At 39.6% G+C, this 10,217-nt stretch overlaps 1 protein-coding gene across 1 annotated transcript in view; it reads left to right on the top strand.

Annotated features, from left to right (window-relative positions):
- Positions 1-10,217, top strand: part of large1 (LARGE xylosyl- and glucuronyltransferase 1) — a gene marked incomplete in the record, with an annotated part of 198,750 nt that overhangs the window by 184,295 nt on the left and 4,238 nt on the right. Inside the window, 3 exon segments of the mRNA XM_014021694.1 lie at positions 3,592-3,870; positions 3,962-4,108; positions 6,216-6,411. Coding sequence (XP_013877148.1) covers positions 3,592-3,870; positions 3,962-4,108; positions 6,216-6,411 — 622 coding nt within the window.

Here is a 10,217-nt window from a genome sequence, read left to right as displayed (position 1 = left end):
TTCGGACCATTCTCTGTAAACCCTAGAGATGGTTGTGCGTGAAAATCCCAGTAGATCAGCAGTTTCTGGCACCAACAACCATGCCACATTCAAAGGCACTCAAATCACCTTTCTTCCCCATACTGATGCTCGGTTTGAACTGCAGGAGATTGTCTTGACCATGTCTACATGCCTAAATGCACTGAGTTGCCGCCGTGTGATTGGCTGATTAGAAATTAAGTGTTAACGAGCAGTTGGACAAGTGTACCTAATAAAGTGGCCGGTGAGTGTACAAAAGAAATGTGCGTGGATTTAGGCGTACACAGTTTGATGCATCTGGATTTTTTTGTGCGTATGCCGTTTTCTGGATTTGACCGTACATCAGGTTTCAGTAAGAAATCCGCACAAGTCTTTGTACGTGAGGCCCCAGGTGACTTAATAATGAACCCTGTGGAACTCCAAAAGACAGAGGAGAGGATTCAGTCAGCTACGTTATTACACATGGTTCTGGACCGAAACCAGTTTAGAATGGTACAACACAAACTTACTTGGTGCTGTCAGCACAATACTAAAATATTGTGGTCTACTGAATTAAAAGCAGAGGTTAGTTCAAGCAGGACAAGAACCACATGTTTGTCAGAAGGATGTCATTACAAACTCTTGCTAAAATTGATTCTGTGCCGAGTTTAAAAACCAAACCAAAAAACATCCAATTTTGCCCCACCTGATTCTGGACTTAAATAAGTGCTAAAACCAAGTAAAATGATGGTTCTACATAATCATTTATGTTTCTGGTAGGTATAAATTTAGCTAAGGGTTAGTCATGTATCACTTTAGCACAAATATTTTCTGACTACGGACAAGACAAACAAACTGAAAAGCCATGTTGTCAATGTAATACTCGCATTTTTGAACTCCTATCCCTGATGATTATAAAAAACTGATGGCAAACATTGAACTCTTTACTTGAGTTTTTCTACTCAGATTGTGATGTTCTACTGTATTCTGGGACTAAGTTAGAATGACCACCTTGCTACATTTTGCTCTTCATAAAATGACAGCTTGAAAAAACAGATAAGATATGTGAATGAAACAGAAAACAAAAAGCCTGAAAGTTCAGGTTGTTATCCATACTGATCTCTAACCCTCCACAGTCACTAACAGTGTGTTTCATATTCAGGCTGAAGAGAGGTCGGCCTGATCAAAGCTGTTCACAGCTCTTTGTAGAAAACCAGCTCTCACTTACAGGACGCAGGACTTCTGTGACAAAGAGGAACCACATCCCCAGTTCCATATTAAGTCCATTGAGCGGTACATTATTCATTGTCTTAGTAAGACACTGAGATACAATACAGTCATGGTTGTGTTGTCTGTATTAAACAAGTAATGTCCTTGTTTTAAAATTTAGTGTGAAAATGTTTGTCCTGTACAGTCTTGATTGTAACATGGTTATGGAAACGATCAGGGACAGCCCACGTACACGGCATCATTTTCACTGAAGGCAAATCTCAGTTCAGCTGTACCCCAGTAGAAAATCAAACCTTCCACCCAAGAGACTAGACAAAACCAATTTGGGTCTGGTTATGTAAGCTGAAACACAATCTTCATTTCCAATCCAATATTTTCTCAACCGAATCTGTCAAATATTTTAACATCCTTCTAACCTGAATTATAGTGAAACCCTTTGTGTTTGTAAAATCCTAACTCAAAAAGCTCGTCTCATCCTGTTCAAAGTTTCTCATACTTTGAATAAACTTAAATTCAACATCGTCTCATAACACTGTCTTGATAAATCATTGTTAAATGAAGATAAATGTTTAAATCATATTCAAAATATTTACTTAACAGTGTTTCCTACTGCACATATTTAGTTCTGCTACAGCTAAGACACTATAAGACACACATTCACACACTGATGGTGGTAAGCTACTTTGTAGCCACAGCTGCCCTGGGGCACACTGACAGAGGTGGGGCTGTCATGCACCGGCGCCACCAGGTCCTCAATATGAAAACTTCAGCACAGTTATCAAACCAAACCTGATTGTATAATGTGACAAACGTTGGTCAAGACAACTCAAAACAGTTCAGAAATCACAGATAAGAATGTTTTTTTCAGAGGTGAGTTTTCATAAAATATTTTGTTTCTTCAAGAGGCGGAGCTACAACTACTGAGCTGACAGACGTCCCACTTTGATACAGGAAACAGGAAGGAAAACAAGCAGCTGGACAGTGCAGCCTTCCATCTAGAGTTTCTGCTAAATTAGTTCTTATGAATAAACAACATTAAACAAATATGTGTTTGCACCATATTCATTTGGTGACTTTTTACAAAAGGTTTGAGTGCGGATTTTGGGTTTTTCTTGTTCAGGTTTTGCTTTGAATTTGTTTAAGTCTGTTTTTAAACTGAAACCATGAGTCAGCAGATCTGGTCTGTATGTAAGAGGGGACAAGTTCAAGTTATTATTTTCAACTGAGGACAATGCCACTATGTGATACGTAGCATTGATTGCATTGCTTTGCGTGGCCTTCTTGTACGGCACAGTGTAGTAGGTCACTACTTTGTATACAAGTCATTATCTTTGTGCCTGTTTCAATTGTGGTGTGATGTTTTCTAACATGAAATTGAAAATAATACGTTTCATATTGGTGGGAGTGGAGTCTGTTTATTTATGAATGGTTTATGGTGAGTGGGGATGGATATAAAATCCATATGAGCGGAGGCCTCCTAAGTGGGCTTATTGCTCTCCCCAAAAAGTCGCTGGTCTTTATTCAAACCTTCTCGTCCCTCAGATGAAGGACACAAGGTTAGAAACACTCAGTGTTCTGAGCTTCTCAGGATCCATAAAGGAGTTCCCAAGAATTATTTCCCTTTGACCGCTCAGAGCCAGGCAGTGGTCTAGACTCTTAAGTAGTGCAAAGAGGTCTCTAATTCAATGCTGTAGGCATCACACAGACCATTGTCATGGAGTCCCATCACCATTTTATGGCGGTTGAGCAGATTGTGCCCAGTTAGGACTCCAACCAGTGTACCTAGAGTTTTCCTTGTCAGGGAGATGAGAGCTTTCCCAAACCTTTGATTTGGGCCATTTATCAGTTCCCGTGTCTGTCTACAGCTTCCTCCAGTGGATTGAGTGTTGATGTCTAATTTATTTATGAAGCCAATACAAGTGCTAAACCGTTGAACAAAAAGTTAGCTCCACTGTTAGCAGGTTAGTGGAACCGTGCTCACCTCTGATAAAGGATAAACAAATCAAACAATCTAATGACTGAGTTCACATAAGGTACAATCAATCCATTACTGATCAGAAAAACATGCTGGTGATCTTATTAATGAGTGCCTTGTGTGCAGTCAGGGGTTGGAAACCCCTCGTTACACTGAAGACTTTGAAGGCCCTGACAGATTTCCTCTGTTAAAGTCGATAGGAAAACACTGAAACTCTTTTGCAACTTGAACAAACATTGGAAAATGATTTGAACACTTGGTATTTGTGCATATTCTGCTTTATTTGCAAATCAGTATTACAGAAAGGTTCTATTAGCAAATAAAAAAGCAGTGTTCTGGCAGATGTTTGTACGATCTGGTGGTGTGAACCTGTGCTTTCTCCCCTGTAGGCTCCAGATGTTGGAGGCCATCTGTAAACACTGGGAAGGTCCCATCAGCCTGGCCCTGTACCTCTCAGATGCTGAGGCCCAGCAGTTCCTGCGCTATGCTCAGGGATCTGAAGTGTTAATGAGCCGAGGGAATGTAGGCTACCATATAGTCTACAAAGAAGGCCAGTTCTACCCCGTGAACCTGCTGCGGAACGTGGCCATGCAGCAGGTCAACACACCCTACATGTTTTTATCAGATATTGATTTCCTGCCCATGTACGGCCTCTACGAGTATCTCAGGTAAGAAACTCAACATTTTACTAGTTTTCCAGGCCGTCTTTATTGAGAATGATTTCGTTTTGATTCTGTGACATTTTACAAATCTGTGCAGAAAGTCGGTCGTTCAGCTGGACATGGCCAACACTAAAAAAGCTCTGGTGGTTCCAGCCTTTGAGACCCTGCGATATCGTCTGTCCTTCCCAAAGTCGAAGGCTGAGCTGCTTTCTCAGCTGGACATGGGCACGCTCTTCACTTTCAGGTGCTCAACACGTCAGCCAGTCCTTTTCTCATCTAACAAACATAAAACGTTTAGCATAACAGGATTGAATGTACAACACAAGTTTTAAAAAGTTGAGCCATTGTGGAAAATGTGAATAAAAAAGGAATGTGATGATTTGCAGCTCATAAACCTTTACTTCTCCACAATGAAAATCAGTGGTGGGCACCAGTCCACTAAAGCGCATATCCGCTAATTGCGGACCTAAATATTTCATTTGCGCTTTAGCTGTCTTACTAATTTTTATAATTCATAAGCGGATTTGCGCTTTCTAAAATTAAAATGCAGTACAGCTAATAACTAATTATCTACCAGTCAGCGTTATCTTGGACAGCAGAAGGTATGGCTGTCAATGAATCACAACACATGTGATTTATCCAACAGCACCCCTCCCAGATAAACACACTTATTGGAAACCTATACATCCTTGCTGACAGTTGCTCTCGGTCACAGTTCTGATTTCCCACAATGCTTTGTGTCTGCTTACATAGCAGGAAGACAATGTTTAGTACTCCCTTTCCCAGCAAAAACAGTAAACATTTGTAATCCATACTAAAACATTTTATGTATTGATTTATTTTACTTTACAATCGGAGCTCCTTTTTTTAAAAAAAAGTTTAAACGCTGGAGCTCAATACTTGACGTAACTGGTCGAAGCAATTGGCTGACGGGGTTAGACAGACATCTAGTGGTCAGCTGGAGCAACTACATGGAAAACTTTCGTTTCCTGTCACAAATCAAATCCGTCAGGTACCCAGAATGCATCGCTTCAGTTTTCCAATAAACAGTTTTAAAATTTATCGATGCTTCTTTAATGAAAAATCTACAACAAACAAAAGAAAAAAGACAAAGAAGCAGCCGAACTAGCAATCCTCAGCAACTTTTTAATTTTTACACCAGGAGCCAAAGTTCTGTTTCAGGAAATCACGTCCCCAGCAATCGGTGTTTGTAGGATTAAGTTGTACAAGGGTTCATACACCACTAGTTTGCAGTGTTGTGCAAATATTGTACATGAATTTCTCCCAGGTAATAAGTGTTAAATTGAACTTGCGCTTTAAAATTAGCTTCTGTTAATTTTTCTATGACATAAACGTTTTTGAAGTTGTGGACCTAAATATTTTCATAAGTGCTTTAAAAATTGCGGAGCTAATTTTTGGGTTAGCACTGCCCACCACTGAATAAAATAAAAACTGGACCATAGTTGGATAAAATAAGGTAATTTGAAAAAATAATGGCAGCAACGCATTTCTCAAAGACAGGACCAACAAAAGACCGTTAAAGTGCCTGTGACATCAAATCTGTCTTATAAACATGAATGCATTTTTGGAAAGATAACATTGGTGACATACGTATGTCAACAATGTAAAGCAAGAGCACTGCTACATGAGCTGACAACGCAGACTATAGAGAAGAATCTGATGTTTCTTTAGATTATGTTGAGTCACTATCAGGGAGATGAAGAGTCAGAGTTAAAATTGCATTTCAATAAATAAAAAACATGGAGTCCACTTTCTTTTGAGTTCCCAGTTCTCCATCAATGCAGAAAAGTTTCCAGATTGTAGACCATCTGCTCCCATCCAGACATGTTTCTGAGAAACGACGTTCCATATTTTAGCAAGACACATCCATTACATCAGCACGGCTCATAGCAGAAGAGTCCAGGCCCTGAACAGACCTGCCTGCAGTCCAGACCTCTGACCAACTGAAAACATTTGATCCATCATGAAACACAACGACTCAGATCTGCTGAACAGCTGGAACCCTCCCATCAAACAAGACAGCAACAACTTTCCCTCCAAAACTGGTCTCCTCAGTCCCTGGATGTTTACAGACTGTCGTTGAAAGATGAGGAGACGCTTCACAGAGGGAAACACGATCCACCATTTTGGAATGTGTTGCTTTTGTTTCACATTAAATAAAGCAAGCTTGTAAACTTCTAAAATCTCTTTGTATGTTGGGACAAAGTTGCTATTATTTGTAGTTTTGAACTCATTTCATGGAGTGAACTGTGTTAGAACGATTAAGTTAAACGCTGCACCTCAGAAACAACATGTAGGTGATTGTCTAAATTCCTGTTCTCTACACTCAGATACCACGTGTGGACGAAGGGTCACGCACCAACTAACTTTGCTAAATGGCGGACAGCCACCACGCCTTACAAAGTACAGTGGGAGGCCGACTTTGAGCCGTATGTGATGGTGAGGAGAGACTGTCCTGAGTATGACCGCCGCTTTGTGGGCTTCGGCTGGAACAAGGTGGCTCACATCATGGAGCTGGATGCACAGGTGAGCCATCGCCACTTACTGCTTTAAGTTTGGTTTTATGCTCCTTAATGGAACATTAGCTGCGTTTCCATTGACCATAAAAATACGCAAATTAGAATTTCGAAAATAAATTTGCTCAATGGAAACACGTCAGTTTTGAAAAAAATTATGTTTTTCGACAAAATGTTTTTGCGCTAGGATGAGGTGGTTTTTCGGCCGTATCGAAATTGGTGTTTTCGCAAAACTGCAATGGAAACACTTTTTTCGCATCACAGGAGTCACGTGATCAACAACCGGCTGTTTCTACTGGCGAAAAAGACGATGACGAAGACGATAACAGGAAGTAGAAATAGTAGTAAAATCACAGAAGTAGTAAAATAAAGTAGTAAACTCACCGACTACAATTTCCCAAAAACACAGCATACGTAGCCGCTCCCAAGTAGGGACTTGTCGCTGGAAAGCCTCAATAAAAGACGCCGATGTCTCCTCTGATGATGAGCGCTAGTGTCGCGGTAGCAATATGCTATGTATTTACATCCATTGCCGCCATGTTTGTAATGACTTATCACGAGAACAAATGTATTCACACATAGGGCTGTGTATTGGCAAGAATTTGGCGATACGATACATATAACAGAGGGGTCACGATACGATATATCCCGATAATATTGCGATATTGTAAGCAAGGCGATATTTTATGATATATTGCGACAAAAATTCTATTAAATAAAAACCTCTTACCAAAAGAAAAAATGAAAAACCAAAATTCATTCTTTCAGAAATTCTAATGTTACATAGGCATACTTTTGATACATTTAGCTCTGTTCTGCTTTGTATGTATTTGATTTTATTTGTTTCATATTTCTTATTTCATCCATGTTTTCAATTATTAGACTAAATTTGCCAATAAATAGTTTGAAATATAGTTTTTGCGGCTTTTATTTTTTAATATTAATTTACAATGTGGTCACCCAACGCTTAACAATAGCCTTTATGTTGTCATAAAGTCAGTAAACAGATGATATGAAGTTGCTGCACACAGAGTTTCTGGGATCAGCTGACCTGCATCCAGAACCTGATTTACATAAATGTGGGTCGAACAGCAGGGCAGGTCCCGAAAATAAACTATAAATAAATGGAGAAGCTAAACAACACAGTTAAACTGTTTTTGAAGCAAACACAGCAGGACAAACTTAAAGTTTATGGACTATGATGTGATCAGCTGGACATGAGAGCAACAGACAGAGTCTTTTCCGCTCAGATTCAGCTATTGGAGCATGAAGCTAATGTTTACTCACAACGCTAATGCTACCCTTACTCTCTGGCTCTCAACAGGTAGAGGAGCCAAATGGCTGGCTCACTGCTGCCAACTAGTGGTCAGAGGCTGAAGTACAACATAAAAGTGGAACGGCTGGCAGGAAAGTTTACATTTTAAACCTTAATAAAAAATCGATACAGGGCTTTAGAATATCGATACAGTATTGGGAAATGAAATATCTCGATATTTCAGTGTATCGATATTTTCTTACACCCCTATTCACACATGACTTTAATAGCATTTCTTACTTAATGGAAACACCGCAGTTGCGAAACTGTGTTTTTTCGACATTAACAGAATATCGACAAAGTTTTGCGCACATTTGTAATGGAAACGCAGCTAGTGACATCTAGTTCAAAATGTTTAAAGCGTCAGATCTAGAGTCACGGGAAAATTAAAGTCCATCATTTTTCACCTGTAAGGTTTTTTTTTTACATTTAAGGACATAAAGAAAACACGTTACAGCTGTACAGTGGGGAAAATTAGTATTTGATCTCTTGCTGRTTTTGCAAGTTTGCCCACTGACAAAGACACGAACAGTCTATTATTTTAAGGGTAGATTAACTTTAACAGTGATAGATAGAATATTAAAATAATCCAGAAAATAACATTGTATACATTATATAAATTTATTTGGATTTTGCAGAGAGAAATAAGTATTTGATCCCCTACCAACCATTAAGAGTTCTGGCTCCTACAGACCAGTTAGACACTCCTAATCAACTCATTACCTGCATTAAAGTTCAGAGACAACTGTTGGTGCAACAGTAAGAAAATGGAAGAAATACAAAATGACTGTCAGTCGACATCGATCTGGGGCTCCATGTAAAATCTCACCTCGTGGGGTATCCTTGATCATGAGGAAGGTAAGATCAGTCTAGAACTACACAAGGGGAACCTCTGAATGATCTCAAGGCAGCTGGGACCACAGTCAACAAGAAAACCATTGGTAACCATGATGACGTAATGGGTTAAAATCCTGCAGTGCCCACAACGTTCCCATCTGAAGTTTGTCAGTGAACACCTGGATGATTCTGAGAGTGATTGGGAGAAGGTGCTGTGGTCAGATGAGACAAAAACTGAGCATTAACTCAACTCACCTTGTTAGGAGGAAGAGAAATGCCAACTATGACCCAAAGAACACCGTCCCCACTGTCAAGCATGGAGGTGGAAACATTATGTTTTGGGGTGTTTCTTTGCTAAGGGCACAGGACTACTTCATCACATCATTGGGAGAATGGATGGAGCCATGTACCATAAAATCCTGACTAACCTCCTTCCCTCTGCCAGGATGGGTCTTCCAGCACGACAATGACCCAAAACATACAGCCAAGGCAACAACGGAGTGGCTCAAAAAGAAGCACAATAAGGTCATGGAGTGGTCTAGGCAGTCTCCAGACCTTAATCCCATCAAAAACCTACAGAGGGAGCTGAAACTCTGAGTTGCCAAGTGACAGCCTCAAAATCTAAATGATTGAGACATGATCAACAGAGGAGTGGACCAAAATTCCTCCTGACGTGTGCTATTCTCATTATCAACTACAAAAAGTCTGACTGCTGTGCTTTCCAACAAGGGTTTTGCCATCAAGTATTAAGTCTTTTTTGTCAGTGGGATCAAATACTTATTTCTCTCTGCAAAATGCAAATAAAGGCATAATTTATACAGTGTGATTTCCTGGAATTTTTTTAACATTCTATCTCTCACTGTCAAAATTAAACCACCCTTTAAAATTATAGGCTGTTCATGTCTTTGTCAGTGGGCAAAATTGCAAAATCAGCAAGAGATCAAATAATTATTTACCCCACTGTACAACTGTAACATTCATCAGTTGTGTTTTCTTTATGTCCTTTTATGTAAACACCTTTTATTATAATTTGATTCGATGCAACAAAATAAATTACAAAGGTAATGTTTGTTCTTTACATACTGCAGTGTTCCACCTACCATCAATGGGCAACGCCCCCTGAGTTCTTGAAATTTCATCGAGTTTTACAGATGTGTTTCTGTACAGCTTAATAAGGTCCCATCATAGCATTTTAGTTGGGTTAAGGTTGGTTTGGGATAACAGTTCTGTTGGACCCAGTTCGGTCCAAACTTCAGCTGTCAGACAGATGGAGTCAGATTTGACTCTAGTGGAAGTCTTTGGTCCACAAAGGTGGTCCACTCAATGTGACCCTGTCTGGCAGTGGTTGTGAGGTGTTTGCTGCAGTGCATTCTGGGTAAACGTCTCTGCTGTCTCATTGTTCCAGACATCTTGTGGCTGCTTCGTATAAAACTTTACCAACATAAATGATAGGGCTGTGTATTGGCAAGAATTTGGCGATATGATACATATCATGACAGAGGAGTCACGATACGATATATCCTGATATATTGCGATACTATAAGCAAGGCGATATATTGCGATTTTTTTGTCCAAGAATTCTATTAAATAAAAACCTCTTACTGGGTAAAAAATGAAAAACCAAAATTCATTGTCTCAGAAAATTCTAATATTACATAGACATA

This window comes from Austrofundulus limnaeus, unplaced genomic scaffold, assembly GCF_001266775.1.
Source record: "Austrofundulus limnaeus strain Quisiro unplaced genomic scaffold, Austrofundulus_limnaeus-1.0 Scaffold301, whole genome shotgun sequence".
In the NCBI taxonomy this organism is placed as follows: Eukaryota; Metazoa; Chordata; class Actinopteri; order Cyprinodontiformes; family Rivulidae; genus Austrofundulus; species Austrofundulus limnaeus.
Note: the sequence above shows the minus strand (reverse complement) of the source record. Positions and strands in the feature narration are given on the sequence as shown.